We start from the raw sequence: 19,742 nt of genomic DNA, 5'->3' as shown, positions 1-19,742 counted from the left end.
TGACTGTGGAAAGTGTTTCAATCTGAAGAGCATGGTTTGGGTACCTTCCAGAAGCTTTAGTTTTAAAGCAATTTTTTCTAACTAGTACTTCAGGGGGTACATATGCTACCTCATGCATGCCTTTGGAGGAGCACAAGAATGCTGAAGGGAAGGTGTGGCGCTGGACTGTGGCTGAGCAAGTGTCTTAGTCCCTGCATTGGTAGCAAGGCAGTTGCCTTGCTGTCCATCCTCACCAGTAACTGCAGCTCCAGCAACTCCTGCTTGTCTGCTGCCTTGAAATTGCTCTTGCTGCATGTTCAGAGGCTCTTGGGAAGGAGTGAAACTGCAAGGATTGTATTTTCACTGGAGCTGTAAAACTTGTGATGTATTATTAGCATTAGAAGAAGCTTGGTGCTGCCAGCGTGTTTGAGATTTGGTAACAGAGTCTTAGGTATTATTGAGGAGCTATAAAACAAGTGTTTATTTTTTAAAAATGAGAACTTTTTTTGTTTTTTAAAAAGAAGTTTCATAAGTCTAGCGAAACTTTTAGACGAAGAAGAAAGACATTAATATTCACTCTTTCAGACTGTAGTTATATTTTCCACTTTGGTCATAATATCCATGGATATCTTATTATATCCAAAGAATATGGAAAAAATAGAGAGGTTTCTGGATGCAGCAACCTTTCTCCAGGTCGTTGGGAGGAAGACTTAATTGCCTAATAAATATGTCATATCTACTTACCTTGTCTTAATAATATCCTTGGATCCATGAGCTTACTGAGTCCTGCTACTGTGCCAATAGCAATGCATACAGTTCATTATTTATGTCCCTTCACAAAGAGATCAAACTGACATGAATGGGATTTATCATTGCCTGTTAATTTATTGTTTGAATTCTAGAGGGATAACTGAAGTCCTGTAAGCTCCATGTGATGGTGCAGTGAACTATATGTTTGGTGGGGGCTTTTTGTACTTTTGGGATGGGGTTTAGTTTTTTTGAGGGGTGGGGTTTTTTTTTTATGCTTTTCTTTTAGGGGGGTTGTTTTAGTAAAAGGATTCATGGTGTGGTTTTTGGGTGACAATAGTCCTCAGCCTGCCCTTGAGCCTTCCAGCCACTCTTCAGCCTGTGTGGAAGTGGACTGTGCCCTTGACTCCCACTCCAGCAGACTGGCATTAAATGGTTGCTCTCTTGCTTGTGTACATTGCAGGGTTAGTGCCCAAACAAGTTCTCTTTTCACTGACAGATGAAATAACAATAGCTGGCATTAAGAGAAAGCTGAGAGTTTTCGCTGGGTTCCCCTGAAGGGCCTCCTTTGTACGGGGAAACCTGTACACCTTGCTAAATCTGAGGGTGCTGTTGAGATGCTCTGGCTTCTGAAGCCAGAAGTAGGTCAGCACCTGTATGAAGATTTCTGTCCACTTCTTGTGGGAGCCTCCTGGTAAAGCTTTGCAAATGGTCCCTGTCCAGTGGGGCAGTCCAGGCTGATGTGGGCAATCTTGAAGGCCCAAATAAGAGCGTGAAACATCCACAGCACTGGGAAGGAGAGTAGAGGAAGGAGGTCCTGGTGGACTGTCCCATACTCGGTGTTCACATTTAAGCCTATTTAAGTCAAAGGAGGAGCAAGTTGTGGACAGCTGGATGATCCTGAACAGATCTTTACAGGTGTTTGATGTCACATGAGTGGCCCTGGTCCGGCTGCGGGAAGTCAGCAACTCGCCTGGACTGTAGGAGTGTCCTAATTAGTCTCATGTTCACAAGCTGGTTTAACCAGTTGAAAACCAGGATTTTAAGGTCTATTTTAAAGCAGTTTGTAACATAGTAGACATTATTAGCAGAAGGGGTTATTAAAAATAAAGGGGAGGGGGATTTTCCTTCTAGTTTAATAATAGAAAAGAGAATTTAAAGTGGGGACATTCACCCACTGTATCTGAAGTGAGGAGGGAAAAAGCTTTGAGGATACTAAACTTTACTACTGTCATTTCTCATTTGTCTCAATTATCCTATTGGATAAAGAGAACTGTCTTATTGGTGTTACTGATTGAAAAATCCTATGCAGCTAGAGAGAAAATGGATAGTTTTGTGAGAAGCTGCAGAGAAGGACAATCACAAACGGGTAAGCAGTGTGTAAAAACAGGGAGAAGAAAAAGAATAGCTTCAACTCTCTGCAATCTTAGATGCTCTAGAAAAAAAGTTTATTTTTCTAACAGATATCTTCACACCAGATGTCAGCTTTGTAGAGAATCCTCCTTTACGAATGTGAACATCTGGAAAGGGTGGGAGATTAAAAAAGAAGGGAAGCCAGCCAACCAGCTGGGTTTTTAGTGATGTGAACAGATAGTCTTGGATGTAGTGCTTCACGTGGTAGGGAAGCAAGTCTGCTCTGTTTTTATCAAAAGTGGAGATTTTAATGGGACTTAATGCATTTTCTTAGAGGGTATAGCTACATGCTGTCATGTCCATCTTTCAGCAACTTGGGAGGTGTCTGCAAAGTGGGGATGGAAGAATATAGGGCTCATAGGACTGTGAAGCTTTGCAGTGTTTCTCAAAGAAATCTTGCTTAAGCATTCCATGGTAGATGCTTAGGTTGATTTTCAGTTGAGTTCCTTTGTATAGATACATGTGCGAGGGTGTATATAATGTTTAAAGTGCTGTATAAGCAGAGGTTTTCCATTACTTTGAGTGGTCTTTATTCAACAAGGCACATATACCCACATGTGCTTATAGCAAGTTAAGTCTGAGTCTGGTGGGAGGACTCACATTTTTGAATATAGGCATGTTGTATGTTCTTGTATTTGCTTGACTGTTTTTAGGAGATTTGCCAGAGGAATCTCTTCCTGTTTAATTCCAGGGTGGGTCAACTATGTCTAAGCTGGGAGCCCTTTGAGAATTAAGCTTGCAAAATCAGGAGTAGTATTATTTATTTTTATTCTGATGTGTACAGTAGTCTGAGAAATAAACAGCAGAAGATTTCACCCAGGTTTTGTAGTTGCCTTCAGGAAAAGTATGAAGAGGAAGTATTAATTAATACTTTGTCAATAGAGATGAAGTCACAAAAAGTAGGCAACTTGAGCTACAATTATTCTGATTTCTTTCCTTGGGTAGGAGTTAGTGGCTATCATCTTGCCATTTTTCATTTATGGTAGTAGCTTGTAGCCTTTAGTTTCTAGATTTCTTATTAATTCAAGGTCTTTTGTTTTGTTTCCAAGGTATTTTTTGATCGTTAGTTTGTCTTTGCTAGAGGTGTACAGCTAGAGCTTCTCGGTGAAACTGATGCCAAATAGCTGTTGGAAGGTCTGTAGGGACTTGCTTCTTGGCTGCCTTTCAAGTACAGTATGGCTGTAAAATGTTTTAGTGTCAGAATCACTATATCTATCATTGTTCTGCTTTTCTCTGTCAATAACTAGTCTCATTCAGTGACATTTTTGATCTTAAAAGGGGAAAGCAGATTCATCTGTGTGCCAACACATGAGTCTTTTCAATTTTTCTGCTCAGATAATTGTTGGGCTTCAGGTTTCAGACTTAAATTAATCCCAGTGCTGTCTTCCCAGTCTCTTCAGTGTTTGTGTTGAGAGAAAGGCCAAACATATCCTGTCTTTTGGGAGCCACTAGACACCAATCATCTAGTGAGATGGAAGAAAACTGAGCTACAGACTTCAGTGTTGATTTTTGTGATGAGTGACTGGGGTAAAAAAGGAAATAATTTTGACAGAACTTTTCCCACTAGTTAGGACAACGTTTAACAACTGGAACGTGCGAGTTCCATTTTTCCCTTCTTTTCATGCTGGGAACACTTTTGCTTGGTGGCTTGTGCACCTGTTTCTAATTCCTGAGGATTTTCCATTGCTTTGAATCATTTACACTGCCTCCTGTCCTGGTGAGTAACAATCGACTAGTGTGATGATCCTCAGCTTTCTTTAGTTTGCAGATTGCTGTGTTTCCAGTGGAAATACGGCAAATATAAGTGGTGCTTTTCACTTTTATCTTTCTGTAGACCATTTGGAAAAGAGTTCACAGATCACCTGGGGACCTGCAGACCCCAAGTTGAAAGGCCCTGACCTCGCCAACCCCGACATTTGACTCCTGAATGTGCAGGTACCTGCACAGCTGAAGCTTGTGCTCCCCTACCAGTGTGCTGCAGACTTTTCAAACCTTCCCTTCAAATAGTTCAGAATTTATCATCTCTGACAGCTACTCCAAACCTCAGTGCTTGCTCTGCAACTTTTCCCTTTCTCCTCTTTGCTTCAAGGACACCTGTGGTGGTAACTTTTGGAGCAGCAGGGATGGCTGACCCTTCGAGGACTGCAGGCTGGAAAGCTTGATCCAAACATTTCTCCTTGTGTTTGAAAGCACAAGTCTTTTGAGGCAGAGAACTTGGTGGCTCTGTCAGAGTGATGTGCTGGGCACTGTAGTGCAGAGCCAGGGCTGAAGTCCGTATGTGCTCTCTCAGTGCAAAACTTTAAATAATTATAGACTCATGTGAGGTTGCTTGTGAATGAGAGGTAATCTGTAAATAGGCAACCAGGCAAAGAATTCTTGCTCAAAGCCTGCCTGGATTTGCTTTACCTGTTTTCTCACCGCTTGGGCTGTAGTAATTACTTCTTGTGGCAGCCCTCAGCCTGCTTCATGAATGAGTTGCATACGTAAGTCTTTTGAAAGCTTTAGTAGAACTATGGTGAGTTTGTAATAACAGATACTGAGATATGTGTTTGGCTTGAATCTAGAGCCATAAACATGTAATACTTCACAAATGGCTATCCTTACTTTATTTGCTCTGGTTGTTAACTAAGAAAATGAAAGCGGGGCTCATTGGGTCAGGAGGCACAAGAGAAAACATGTCATACTGTCCCAGTCTGTGGTCTTGCACGCTTAGTGTATGCCACATAAACACTTAACTGTGGCTGCACAGAAGGGAACTGGAGCCTGTAATGGTTTATATGGTGTTTCTTTCAATAAACTTCAAAATAGTGATTCTTGTGTGACATTACCTATAAGTTTCATTACCGTCTATGACTTCTTGCAGGCTTTTCTTTCCTAATCTTCTACTGAAGCATGTTTGTCAGTATGGTCCTTTTCAGGTTTGTCAGTAGATTTTCTTCTCTGTGTGGCAGTGCCCAGAAGTATATCTGGGGAAGCAGGGGTGTAAAGATAAGTGGTATCTTTCTTTTCCCTTCCTGAAACCATAGGTCTCAGTGCTTCTGCAAGATGACTAAAGTTTCTTTCAGTAGTGGGCTCCTTGATTTTTCCTGCTTGTGCTTCAGCTGAACATAAATGTATCTGAGCTAGTTTTGAACTAGCCAGCTCAGGTGTGGTTTGCATTCTTCACCTCCAGCAATAATTATGTTTTTCAGCTGTGTCTAACTCCCCTTGCCACTCAGGCAGCCTGTGATGAGCCGCTGCAGTAGGTATCTTCAATCCCTAGATTAAAGTTAGCTCAGGCTTATCTAGACTACACTGCAGTGCTGGGATACTGTAACCCTCCTTTACAAACTGAGCTGTTGCAGTGAATTCCTCAGAGCTTTTTGCTTCCTGCCTTTTGAGTTTCTTTTTCTATGAACTGAGAAAGTGGCTTTTACCTTTATCCCTGACTGACCTTTTCTCAAAGCTATCTCTCTGCTTAAAAGCTTGTGCCAGCATGTAAGCTCTTGTCATCTTCTCCACCAGTGGCTTTGTGCCAGGATCACACCAGCCTGAGAGAGTGCCCATAACAGCTTGTCCCTTCTCAGCCTACCCACCCTGCTGCTTGTAGCATCGTTGTTCTTCTATTGGCTCTGCTCTAGCTGCTTCTACAATATCTGCCTTTTTCAGAGACATCTTCCCTCTCCTGATGGCTCCAGAAATTTTGTTGGCTGCATTTAATGCTAGCTGGGGCTGAGCCTTCAAAGCTGCCTTCAAAGCATATCTTGAAATGTATATGATGCTGTTTTGCTTTGGAGTCAGACTATGTGTTTTGTGAAGGGCATATTTTTGATTCTTAGAAACATGAGATGGTTAAGGCAAGGCATGATGTCAAACAGCATGGGCTTGAGAAACCATCCACTGGGATCTACTAGGGTAGATATGGAAAGTGCTTGAGTCAATCTGTACCATTATTGTCCCTAACTTGCCTTTTTTCTCTCTGCTTTTACTTCATTGAGGAAGACATATGTCCATTTTCACGTTTGACTGCAGGACTATAGTCCCTCCCTATTCTTAGCAGGAACTGAACTTCCTTCTGTATCTGCACTGGCACAGTGGTTTGAGCTTGTGTGGGTCAGAACTAAGAAGGTCTCATAGCCTTTGCTGTCCCTTTTGCTTTGGCACAGGAGCCCACAGTGGGCCATCTCAAAGGAAAGAACGTAACCTGGAATGAGGAGAGAGGAAAAGAGAGTTCAGGATAAATTACTGTGGACCTATCTTCTCTTCACTATGGTCTGCAAACAAATATACATGGGATCACAAGGTAATTTGTGTAGGAAGGGACCTCCAGAGGTCTCTGGTCTGACCTCCTGCTTACAGCCATGACATCAGGCTAGGTTGTTCCCATCATCTAACCTGTAACACCCTGTTGAAGACAGCAGCTCTGGTGGATCTCATGGATGATTTCCACAATTCCTGCGTATTTTGCTCTGAACAGGTCCTTTTGGAATTTTGGCTCCTGCATAGCAGGTTCCCCTGGTCCTCCAACCTCCAGTTGCTCTGTGTAATGGGAGACCTGGGAGCACCCAGCGCCGTCTGGCTGTTTCTTCCACCCACGCTGTTTGGACACTGGCTTTTTGAGGCAGATGAGATACCTTTTTGGATGCTCAGCTATGAACAAGATTAGGCAGTTGGTGCCTTTGGTTGCAATGTGTTTGTTCCTTAAAAAAAAAAAGTATAACTCCCCCCCAAAATGTTGGCCTGCCTCAGATGTATTTCTGTGTTTTGACAGATCCTTAAGGTGATTGACAGAGCCATAGTTGCCAGCAGGTTTTTATAGGAGCTTTTCTTATCACGCTGCTTGTCTTGGGAAAGACTTATTTTTCCACTAACCACTTAATCTATGGTTTAAATTTTTTTTTAAACCCCCAGCAATAGCTGCTTTAGGTAATCCTGATAGACCTTTCAAAATGGCCAGTAAGCCTGCCCTTTCTTTAATTTTAAATACTGAGAAATTAGGTTGTAATGACTTGCTGAATGTAAGTTATGGAAAGCAAATACACAAAGTGTTCTTTCTTCCTCTCATAATCTCATTTTCCCACTTCTTTTCTGAATTCCCTGTCTGCTGTTGACCTGCTCCTTGTGCAACCACAGTCTTTCTACTCAGCTCTTTAAATCATGTTTTTAGTCTGGGTTTGGACTCTCAAACTGCTCTTAGAGAACATTTCCTTCTTACCTCCTTCCTTTTAGCTCTTTGGCAGAAAGCACTTAATGGATGTTACAGGCCTTGAAGTTGGTCTCAGAATAGAGGGGAGGAGACACTGACCATTCACACTTTATTTTCAGTGTCTCTGCAGTCTGATGGATACCTTCTGGGCTATATAATATGTGGTTCATTGACTTGCAGAGAATTCATCTTCTGAATAAATGATAAGAAGGAAAGAAAGAAAGAATGATGTATTTTTGCTTAGCAATATCAGGAAAAACACAGAAAACATACAAAGTTTGTATGCACCTTGGCCCATCTGCTACAATTTCTAATTCAGCAGATCTGTTAATCTTTTCCTGATGGAGGGTAAGATTGGTCATGTTCAGCGTGCCTGGTCAGCAGATTTGGGTATCTGCACCACAGTGGATCTGGGAAGGGACTTGCTAGAGGAAGGCAAGTAGATGGATGACCCTTGTGCTTTTATGAGCTGTTACCTAAAACCTGGTGGGTTACTGGAGTAGGCAGGCTTGGTAACTATAGAGCTTCCTATCCCATCTTACATAAAAGATCCAACTTTTATTTCCATCGGTGGAAATTTTCCAGAGGCAGTAGGAGTTAGATGGTGTTTCTAGTGAAATGAAAAATAGAGATGCCTCAAGCTAAGAGGAATACAGGAGAAAAAGAATATATGAAACATAGACTTTGTACTTTGTCTCATTCTTTCTTCTAATATCCATTTCCTTTCTTTTTACCCAAAAAGAGGTATTTTGCTGTTGAATTATTAACAGATCAGCTTCTGAGGGTCCAGCCAGGAAATACTTTCTCAGTCTCCAGAAATGAGAGGGCTCTTTCAGAAACAATTTGCAGTTTTCAGCATGGTTGTGAAGATAACATGAATGATGACAGTTTGGTAAAACTGTTTTGTAAGTGCTGGAGCCAAACTCACCCTGGACTCAGTAAAGAGGGCAGGTCACACTTTTTACTGTTATTCCAGGATAACTATGAAGGCTGCAGGTAAATTTGAATATTCATGTTATGCAGTTGCTAGCAAGGGTAAATACATTTTTTCTATTATCTTCTGGACAAACTGTAGCTTTTTTTGTAGTGTTGTAAGCAGCTGTTTTCAGTGAATTGTAGAAGGTACAGTGGAATAAAATCAAGCAATTGTCTGCTCATGTGTTCCAGTTATTCTGTTTTACTTCTAAACAGTTGAGAAGTTTATGCGTGTAAGCGAAGTTTGCTGCCAACTGAGCCAGATTATATACCTTTTCTGATGGTGTAATTCAAACAAAATATGCTGCCCAAAGCATCAGTAGAAATATGATAGAGTGGCATTTGCAAGCCCAGGCAAATATATACGAGATTTTCTACATTTCTAAATGTAGAATCCAGAGCTGCCTGTCTGACTAATACATTGGTAATGGCATGCCTGACTTTATTAGCTTGGAGTCTCTTCTTTTGCTTTATTAGATAGGAGTCTACTGGCTTTATTAGATCACTTTTTTTGTTTGTTTTGGGGGTTTTTGTTTGTTTGGGGGGTTTTGTTTGGTGTTTTGTTTGTTTTGTTTTGTTTCTGACTAGCTAGCAGTGTCTAGGCAAGCTACCTCACACCTTAGCACCTGACTCCTTGAAAGTAAAAGTGTTTCTTTGAAGGTTTGCAAAATTTATTACTGTACATCATAAACAGGGAGGGGGGAAATAACATAACGTTAGAAGGATTATTGTTTGTGCAGTTTGTATTTCCTTCTTTCAGTCCACTTGCCACTCACTTAAATCTCTTATTTCCCCATTCCATGTTTGTGCTGGGTGTCAAGGTGTCTATTGTTGTTTGTGGTGGTGGCCTGGGCATCTCACGCTCCTGGCACTCATGACCAGGACTTCATGCTGATGACTGGACAATGCTGAGAATGCAGATGAGCAACAAACACAATTAAAATGTCTTTGTTCCTTTTAAGAACATATTTGTTAGGTATATTTAAAGGCAAGGGTGTGAATCACCTTCATAACTACACTTGGTTTTGTTTTTTTTTCTTTGAAGGTCACAACTTTTCCATTGGAGCAGTTCTTGTGCATTTTTTCTGACTGACAACTGAACCAAAGGGTTTGCTCACCTTTCTTTATGCAGCAGCCAAGTACTTGGATATTTGCTGTCTAAAGGATAAAAAATATTTGAGAACCTACTAAGTTGATAACAGAAAGGTAAATAGAAAAGAAATAAATAGAAACAAAGGCAGGAACTTAAACTTCCTCTTTGATTTTTTGAAACTTATAGTGTTTTGCCAGTTTGGTTTGAACTTAATGTATGTTTGGTTTTTTTCCTGTAAAATGATGATTTAAGAAATAGGAAATAAAACAGATGGTAGAATACCAATGTAAAACCATCCAGAGAACTAGAAAAGATGCAAGGATGTGTATTCTCGAGGTTTGGAGAATTATTTTTGCATGTAGGAGCTGTATTGTGGAAGAGCAGAGCAATGATGTTTTTCTGGCTTTTTTTCTGATGTAGGAATTTGAGTGGATAAAATTAAAGTATTAGAAGGTAGGCCTGAAACAAACAAAAGAGCTGTATTTTCAGAAAACATAATAAAACAATAAAAAAGAAGTGTTTTAGGATTTTTGTATTCTCTGTATCTTGTATGAAATATTTCTCATAAAAACAACAAACCAGCGGAACAGCCTTTTCCCCAAAAAGCCTGAAAGTTTTTCTCTTTGAAAATAGACGCATTCACAGAAGAAAAATTTGGCATACACAAGAACTCCTTTGTGTGCTGCCAGACCATGCCTGGCTCCCCCTATGTCTAATTCAGAGCTATTTTTGGTAGCCACAGGTGGCTCCCAGCAGAGTTCACAGGAGGAATTGTGTGTGATGGTCCCTTTTCTGTTCTGTGTAGCCCAGTGGTTGCCGAGTCTCTAGGGCCAGGGTAAGTACCTGGCCTGTGGTCTCAGAGCTGTGAGAGTTTGACTTGTCTGAGAGGTAGGCAGTAGGCTCTGGAGACAGGGGCCCCTTTTTGATGAAAACCAGAGCACAGGGTGCATTGAGCAGAAGATCCCAGCCTGGAAATGCTGGTTTGAGTTCCCCATCGTGGGTTGAAGGGGGTCAGTGCACTGGTATGCCGCCTATTATACGATCTTCCTTCTACTTTTACAGACGCATCATTTTCTTCATCTGATAATTTGCTTCAAGGACTAGAAAAGTGAGTCTGAGGAATTTGCCCCCACTGCTGAAAGAAAAACCTGGGGACCTCCCAGGAGCTTATTATAGAGTTGTAAGGACCTACTTGAAGCCAGGGGTTCTTGGTGTCAGGGGCTGGTTACAAAAGGAGATATTTGCTACAGTATTCATTTCAAAATGGGCTGTTTTATTTAAAGATGCTGAGCTTGGAACAAACTAAGTGCAGCACATTAATGGGTTTTGGGTCTTGATCTGTGCAAATACCAGAAGAGGAGATTAAATGTTTCTTCATAGAGGTAGCTGTAATGGCTTTGGTGTGGTTACTCGTGCGTATTTTCCATAGCATGACTGTGAAGTACAAACATTTGGGATAATGTGTAATCTAGGAAGGTGGGGAGAATTCTTTTGTCACATCTTTTGAATAGCATGAGCAGAAAAAACATAACAGTTCATTAATACCTGCAATAAGAGAAAAAAAATAATTTATCACTACCTGTGTGATGTGAAACTATTTGACAATTAAAAATATACTTGCTGAACTTTTGTGGAACAGAGGGTCTCACACAGGGTCTCATTTAAGATTTCTGCTCATTTCTGGTTGCTGCTTAGGGAGTTTTTGGTTTTTGTTTTTTATTTTTCCTGCTGGAATAATTCAGCATGGCAAATCACATAGCATGAAACGGTCATAGTGGGCTTTTTTTCTATTGGTATTATTTCTTGAGGTTGGGTCCGCCAATAAGAATGACTTCCCAATTTTGGCTTGCTGTATACGTCTGTATGGAACAGGTAATAGCAAAGACATCTGTAGCTGGGCTCTCTATAAGTAATGTATTCCCAAGAAGCAAGATGCTCACTTGAGAGAGGCCTTTCTTTTACCATCTCAATGTGGTGGTTTGAGAAGCAGTTACTTGGAAATCTTTCTCTGCCCAAATCTGCTCAAGGGCTGGTTTCATGAGATGCGATGAGCTAAGGAAGAGCTCATCAATGTGATCTTAGGACTTACTTTGTGTTGACACGAGCTATAATCGGGTGTCCCTAAGAATTGCTTTGCTTTGCTTTGCCAACCCTAGAGAAAACAAACAGCATGTCCTTAACCTGGCAAAAATGCTAGGAGTGGTGGAGACAGAGGAGGGGCTCACTTCCACTGCTTGGTGTGTAAGATCCAGCCCGTGTAGGGTGTTGGCAATTTGTTGGGGCAGTGAGAGGAGAAGCCGAGCATGCTAGAGACTGCACCCTTAGCTGCTATGCTTGTGTGCAAGACAGATTGATGACAGCTTTAGGAACAAGGCTTGCAGCTGTTGGTGTGGCAGGCTGAGGAGAAAGAAGAAATTTTGGAATATTTAGTACTTTGCAGTAGTTTTTCCTTGCTGTGGTGGCTTCAGCATGATTGAATATTATTCTGAAAATCACACCCTTGTTTCCTTACTTGTATCTGCTGATGTGGCTCAGCCAGAGCACGTCCTACAGCGGCAATGCACCTTGTGAAATGCTGCATTCTAGGAGAAAGCTTTAAATCGCAGGGATGCTTTGGGATAACCACTCTCTTGTGCTTCAGTTTGCTGGGTGGTGCATAAAACAGATTTTTTGACAGATCATTTATTGCACTGATACCTGCAAATGCAAAGTAAGATTGTATAGTAAGTTGGATTTGTGATGTAACTGCATGCAAGGGAATCAGGTCTTCAAGCTTAAGAAAACTAAAACTTTCAGAAGCAAATCCTAATATCAGAGGTTAGTCCTTTGTGTGACCTGGCTGGCCCAGCCAGCCGGATTGGTGGCAGAGAAACACCAATGTGGCTGGGATTTCAGTGCTTTGACCTTTGTGTAAGCAGAATGTCGAAAAGATTCTCTGTCTAGAAGACTTAGAAATAATTTGTAAGTTTAATGTGATATCGAATATTTATATAAATAGAGTATTTATATAAATAGAGTATTTATTGATCAAAACCTGAACAGACTAGGCAAGGAGTGGCTTCTTGAGGACCTGGATATTACCACTTCATTTTGGATTCCCAGTCTTCTTTCCTTCCAAACTTTTCTTCCCCACTAAAAACCTCAGATGAGGTAAGATGCAGTGGTGTGGAATTCTAGTGGAATTCCTTACCATTGTGTAGGGTGGCTTTGCTGAGTATTTTGGAGGATTTATCCCTGTGGGGCTCTGTTGGCATTATGGGTACTCACTCTCCACTTCTAAAATAGTGGTTGAATTTTGTAAAATCAGACCTTTATCTTTGCTTTGGGTAAGCTTTTTTTATTACAGAACAGCAGTCCAGCAACATGCATCTTTACTTGCATTGATCTACGTAAACCTACTGGTTTTGCCCTCTCTCTCAATTCTGAGGTTGAACTTGATGGTCTTGGGGGTCTTTTCCAACCTAATTGATTCTGTGACTCTGCAATGGTTGTTTTTGTCCAGTTTATTAGTTGCCTTGTGGAAGTGAAGAGATGTGTGTGTTACTGGATGACTGGTAAAGCCTAACTTACTTTGCTCTAAGCCGTTTCTTGAGTTTATGTTACAAAAGGTAACACAGAGCAGAACAGAGGTTCAGTTGTTATTATGGGTGTAATTATCTCGGTGAAGAATGCAGGACGGTTAAGTGCCTCTGTCAAGTTGGGCTGTGTTTTAGACCCATCTGACAGGTAAAGAAGGCTAAGAAATAACCATATTCTTCTTCCATGACCTTGTTTAGAGGTGATACAGGATCTTCCTCCTCCTCCTTTTTCTCTTCTGCAAAATACACGTTTTGATTAAGTGCTGAGCTTGCCACCATCTTCCCTCCGTGCAGTCCTGTGAGCAGTTTCAGCTCGACAAGGAATGCTTGATGTAATCTTCCAAAATTAGGCAGGTAGGTGTGTTGTGCTTATTAGCCTGCTAGTGGCCATTTAGCTATTTTATCTCAGTAATAATTAAAACAGTGTTACCAGGAAAGGAGAGAGAGGAGGTGGGTCAGGAAGCTGGATCTGAATCCAAGACGGGATGTGTTTGGGCTTGTGGATGGGAAGTGTCTTGCAAAGATGGTGCCTATAAGTGTCTTCTAGCTATCAGACTACCTTTATACTGAAAAAGGAGATTTCTAGTTCCAAAACATGAATTTACACTGTTATTTGAAGAGGTTTTTTGCCACTTGGTGCAAAGTTCTGCATAACTCTCCTCAAATCACCCCCATCAATGGATAGGGTATTTTGGTCAAACTGAGATAAAGCATTTTCCTCCTACAAAACTTTGTATTTTCCCCTACAGGAGGTGAGAAGATGCATACAGTTTAAATGTGACCTGCAAAGCATGTCTGCTTGGTTTTGAAGTATTTTGTTTTAGGGTCTCATACAGACCATGTCTTTCCTTGTGAGTTGTGACTGACTCTTAAGGCCTCAGGGAAACAAACCGTGCTTTTGTTTCAACCTTCTTCATCTACAAAATGAAAGTAAAGTTGAAGACCTTGCACATCCTTCTGTTGTTATGGCATTCCCTTGGAGTGAATTTGACAGGGATGTCGATGGAGAGCTCTTGAAAATGGCTGATGCTCTCTGGCTCAGTGTTTATACATCCCTGAAAGATCTATGGATAGAGGACACTAAGCCAGTTCAGAATTCCATCAAGAGATTGGGAAATCTCTTCTGAATTAGTGCATTTGAAGTGATGGAAGTTTACTTGTAGGGGTAAAATGACCACCCTTTTAAAAGTAATTGGTAATGTCATCAAGGGAGTGGTTAAGTGTTGTAGCATCCTGAAGTGATGAGGAAGATAAACCAAAGTTGTCCTTGCAGAAGGCATGCAGAACAGTTCCCTTTGCTCTGCAGAAAAACAGCCAACCTTGCATTACCTGTGATAGGCCAGATGTGGCCTTTTGCCAGAAATTAGTGACAATTCAGAGAAGAACTAAATTTAACTTCTGAATGGGAAAATAATGGTGTAAATGAGATCTTTGAAATGTTTTTATAAATTATTTTAACAAGTGCCAAGTGAATTCTTTCTTTGGACGAAATTGTGGACGGAGTCATTTTTGGTAGAAAATGAAACCCTGTTTCTTTAGGGAGTGGGAGGGGGCTGGGACGGAGCGACAAACTCAGAAAGACACTGAACATTAGCAGGTCTCTGGTGAGGAAGGAAACTGGCTGTAGCTGTTGTCAAGGAAGGGGTGCTGCTTCTCATAACCCACAGGAAAGGGTGTGAAATGTGGTAATAATTGTAGGAAATAATTGTTGTTGTCGTTCTGACTGGACTGCGTCCTACACAGTGAACGGAAATAAACACGTATCTCTCCGAATCTCATCACTGTGCTGGTTTAACTTCGTGGTGCAATAAGAAAGGAGATCATGAAGTAAAAGGGATCTTGGCAGGCTTTAGTTTTCCTCTGCAGAGAGATGGGAAGGAGAGCAGAGTTCAAATGTACCCTGCAAAATGTGTAGGTTTATTCTGAAGTATTTCAGGGTGAGGCAGAAGGCAAAACACCTATATAAACTTCTGACTTGTGCCTGTGGGCTACATCTGTTCTGGTATTAATGCTATATAAAATTCTTGGGTTTTTTTTCCTCTGTCTTCCCTATAGTCTTTCTGCTGTGCATGAGGAAACTTTTCTCCTTGAACTCTGATGTATCTTCACATCTTATGTCTCAACACCCTTGGTCAGGTCAGTACCTTTCACCATCTGTGTTTGGGTGCTTTGCTTTCAACTTCCCACTTATCCCCTGATCCTCATTGCCTGCTGGCACCTCCTTGGTTCACTGCCCCTTTCTGGGCTGTTCCACACATTCCTGTTGGCTCTTTCTCATTAGTCTGACCCCTTGCCTGCTGTACCCCAACCTGCTTCATAGTCTTGGCTGCCCTTCCCATATTGTTCACTTGCTCTCCCTTGTTCATCTCTTCCCACTTAGCCTTTTGTTGCCTTTCTCATGACACTCAGTGTAGCTTACTGGTGGCATGAGCCATCTCCTTACCCTCCCTCCCAAACACCTTCTTAACCTATTCACAATTTTTGCTTGTCCTATCCCATTTGGGCGTAGTGAGTAGTTATCCAGTCTCTGCCTCTTGCTCATCCCATGCGTCCAGATTACGCACACAATCTTCAGCTACAAACTTTCGAGGAAATCTATTTCAGTTTTTATGAGCTCAAACCTTTGCAGTCTATAATTACCTCTTGCTGTCATCACTGAGACCTCCTTCTTGCTGGCTTACCTGACGCAGGCATGCACACACACACATGTACATATACCACATCCCTATTTCCCCCAGGTCTTTAGCCTGTGTGACCATTGGATCACCTGCGCTGGATACTTGCTCTCGCTGCCCCTTGGCCCAACTCTTTCAGCTGCTTCAGGCTCTACCTAGTTTTCCTCCTGTCTGCTGAGCCAGGTATTGTTCCCCACATTACCTTTCCTCATCAAGCTGGCGAGGAAGGGCTCGCTTTTGTGTGTCTGCAACTCTTTCTGGGTTGGGTGGGCCTGACTTTTACTGTATTCAAATACCCTAGGTGTTTATCTCTATTGGATACCTTCTTACCCTTGTACGGAGATGCCTTTTCTTTAGCATGTCTAACCCCCTGGGAATGCCCAGCCTTGACAAGACTGCCCTGTTTTTGTTGTTCTCTTAGTGTTCTCCTTGTCTTGCCTTCCTGGTCTAAGACAGGTGGACACCTTTCTAGGTAAGGGGTCTTCCACATTTCAGTCTGTCCTAGGAAGTGAACAGCATCCTAATTCAGTACTGAAATATTTTTTTACAGCTCTGGTAAACTCATCCCTACTGTGACATTGCCTGTCAGTGAGGTTAAATTCTTATGCTGACCTCTATAAAAGAAAAAAAAATCCACTTTGGAAATTATTTGCAGGGTGTCTGCGAATTTACAGGGGGCATAAAAAGAAAGTAAGTTTTTTTGGAAACACAGCCTTTTGTCAATGTACCTGTTTTGTCTGCCTCTAGATGTACTGTGAATATTGTCACTGCTATTTCTTGGGTTAAATGACTGAACCATTAAAATAGAGGAGAAGAAGGTCCTGTCTCATGTGAGACATGAAGAAGTGTTGCTGCATTCACTCTGGCTTGAGCATGCTTGTCTGATTGCAGAGTTATTGGAGCAATCATGGTGTATCCCTTTGTCTTCTCCCTGCTTCTCCTTGGAGGTCCTCTGGCAGGTTGTCAAGGGCAGAACTTGCAATCCAGGATTGTTTGATTTGAGATTTCAGAGCAGAAACCCAAGGAAATGTAATTTTAAATATACAAAAAATCTCTGCCTATCCAACCCGTCAGCACAAGGCATCGAGGTGAAGGCTTCCCTCTCCTGTCCTTTGTCCCTTGATTCATTTTCCCCATTTCTTGCTGTATATGACTTCATATACTTCAAGAAGTGGGGCAGCAGAACAAAGCAATGTTCAAAGGAAATAAAGACCATTTATATCTGGTTTTCATTTCCTTTTTCTTCTATTTGGTTAACTGTGCAATATTTATTAAGAAAAGACTTGCTCATTCTCGTACTCTGAATTATTAAATCTCAGAATCTCTGATTTGGCTAAAGAGTAATTAGTGTGTGCAGTATCTTCCTGACAGGTGCTGGAGGTGTAATCAGGAACCAAGGTGCTCTTAGCAAATGCTTTGTTGAAGTATGTTTTAAAATACCATCTTACCAGGAATGGAAAAAGCCTGTCACATAAAAAACCCCCTCCTTTCAGAAGTTGAGAGGTTTGAGAAGATGGGATCAGGTATACATAGTGTTACAGACAGTGTTCGTCTGCTGGGTTTATCCTCCATTAAATTTTCAGCATAGATCCTCATAATGTAGTGTCAGCAGAAGCACAGGCAAAGCTTAAAGGATTACACTGATTAATATGGGGATGTGAGTTTGGGGTTTTGTTTGTTGCATTAGAGCTGAAGGAGTCTTTTGGGTTCTTCACTTGGACTCGTGCCCATGTCTAAACATATGGTACAGCAGTCGATGGAATGCAGATAATAACTTCATTTTCTTTGCTATTTAGGTTCAAACTTGTGCTAACAGGTCCCCTCCCAATTTTTGTTTCAACCCACTATGTGAACCTAGTAGGGTTCATCTCTCCTTGCCTCAGTTTCCCCATACTGCAAACAGGAATAATAATAATACGCTGCTTTTCTTTTAATGTGTTTGGAGTGTACAGATGAAACACACAAAATATGAGCTTGCTATTTAATTACTAGGCCTATTGCTTGTACTCAACTTGTCTGGGGAACACACGTGACTGGGAAACCTGGACTTCCTGTATCTATCTGGGCAGGATCTGGGCAGTGCTGCCAGCCTGCCCAGTTGTGCCAGGACCTACAGCATGGCAAATATAGCTGGCATTAGCCAACTGGCCACTTCAAAGGGTGACAGTGAGAAGGGAGTGAAAACTTGCAAAGGAGAAAGCATGCTTAAAACCTGAATGAAGCAACCTTTTTCTCTTCTGACCAGGAAACCTGAATACACAGGCAGTACTGCTTCCTAAGTGATTTCAAGCTGTATTAGTATTTCAAAAGAGAAGTGAGTCAAACCAGCTAATCCATGTAAACTGTTGTCATAGGTATGTGGTGAAATCCACATCCATCAGCTCTGAGCAGTTGCTGTGTGGTGTTGGGTCAAGGCATATTGGTGCCCCTGTTTCCCTGAGTGATATTGGAAGCAAGGTCACAGGGTGTGGGAATGCTAGTTTCTCTTTCCTTAACGAATTGGTGATGAATGACTTTTCATATTTGGGGTCCTAAGACACTCTCTGTGAATGTGGATAGCATGTTTTTACTACTTTTTACAGGATTAAACTTAGCCCGGGGGAATCTGCTTTGGAATAGACTTTGAAATTTGGAGGAAGGCTAAGCCAGCCCCTGGAGGGCTGATAGCAATGTGTGCACTATTCAGGTGTGTCGTGACCTTCTGAGGACAGGTTTAGATATTATAGGTATATTAGATATATGTCTATTTTAAATCTTCCCATTTTAAAGCAAATGTTTAAACCCTGCAAATAAACCAGTGGTTTAGAAAAATGTGTAATATGGAGTGACTGTACAAAAAATTGTATTGTACCATAGGATTTCACCAACTGTACCAAGCCTATAGGCAAAGGCTTATGCTTTGGATTTAAGGAGTATATGGTGTGTCCTGATCTCACTGTAGGAACCACATGTGGGAGGAGACAGTTTCAAGATGCAAGACCTGTTGTCATTAGTGGTTCCTCTGTCTCCTGACTCTAAGGCTGCTTGGCCTGAAAGCAGCAGGAAATCAATCAGATCACTTTAAGGGCTGTTGGAGCTGATCTTCAAAGTTATATGATTTTTATAATGTTTTCAAGGAAAAACCTGATTGTGGAGTCATACGTTACTCCATGAAAACTTTGGGGAGGTGACAGTGGTCCAAAAGTTTTGCACAGATATAGATATAAGCATGCAGTTAGGTAAAATGAATATTAAATATAAATAGTTCATAGTGCCCCTGAATTTAAAAGCAAATAAATATTTTATTTCATAGTTCTTATCCAGTTTATGCCAATAGTGGTATCATCCAGTAACAAAGTTATGTCCTCTAGATAAAAGGGAGAGCACTGATTTCTCTTTTAAGCAGGTGAAATATAAATTTGTTGATGTGGTCTGAAAAAAGTCTCGGTATCAGAGCATTCCAGGTGTCTGCAATCTAGTTTCAACCTAGTCATTTTCCTGTGTAGTGTGACCTACCTGACATATTATTTGCTTTTCCCCTTTGCTTTTTTCCTTTTCAAGTTTCATTGCTGTTTTGCTGTTCTGCTGTGTGGAGAGAATGATGATATCTTCTTTTCTGCATGTGTAAGCTGCCTTCTTCCCTTCTCCTGCTCTTTATCACTGCCGTTGTCTCTTCCAGTGATGGCCAGAGCTTTTATGTGAAATGGAAGTTATTAAATGTAAATGGTATCTCAACAGCAATTAAAAGTGTAAGTACCTATAATGAAATTGGTTTACTTGTAAAAGAAAAAGGGACAAGTGACTCTGTATTTAATTTTGATGCCATAAGCAATCGCTTTATTATCTGAATGGCCTGAAGAACTTTGATCTAGATTGTGCGTGTGCTCTGCAGATACATAGGTTTTGAGAATTACTTGTGCATCAAGTAGTTCAGGATGATCACAGTTTTTGCAGGAATGGTGTCAGAACATCTCACACTAACTTTTTCAAGCACCTAGCCTACACAATGTGATTTTTTTTTCCCCCAGTTATGCTTAAAATCCAAACCCAGAACTTGTTTTCAGTACTAGCTAATTATTTTCTTGGTGTGCAAGCTGTCTTACTAGTTCTGACTGAAG

At 41.2% G+C, this 19,742-nt stretch overlaps 1 protein-coding gene across 3 annotated transcripts in view; it reads left to right on the top strand.

The window, feature by feature from the left end:
- Positions 1-19,742, top strand: part of STOX2 (storkhead box 2) — a 155,441-nt gene that overhangs the window by 9,588 nt on the left and 126,111 nt on the right. The window contains exon 1 of one of the 3 annotated variants that reach the window (XM_039388742.1): positions 15,026-15,106. The exons of the other annotated variants lie outside the window; for them this stretch is intronic. Within the exon in view, the coding sequence (XP_039244676.1) occupies positions 15,040-15,106 (67 nt within the window). The 5' untranslated portion in view covers positions 15,026-15,039. Of the gene's footprint in view, positions 1-15,025; positions 15,107-19,742 lie in introns of those variants that run through there. 3 annotated transcript variants of the gene reach the window in all.

Source organism: Pipra filicauda, unplaced genomic scaffold, assembly GCF_003945595.2.
Source record: "Pipra filicauda isolate LSUMZ 115617 unplaced genomic scaffold, ASM394559v2 scaffold67_size6003252_pilon, whole genome shotgun sequence".
Taxonomy (NCBI): Eukaryota; Metazoa; Chordata; class Aves; order Passeriformes; family Pipridae; genus Pipra; species Pipra filicauda.
This window is presented reverse-complemented; position numbering and strand designations above follow the sequence as displayed.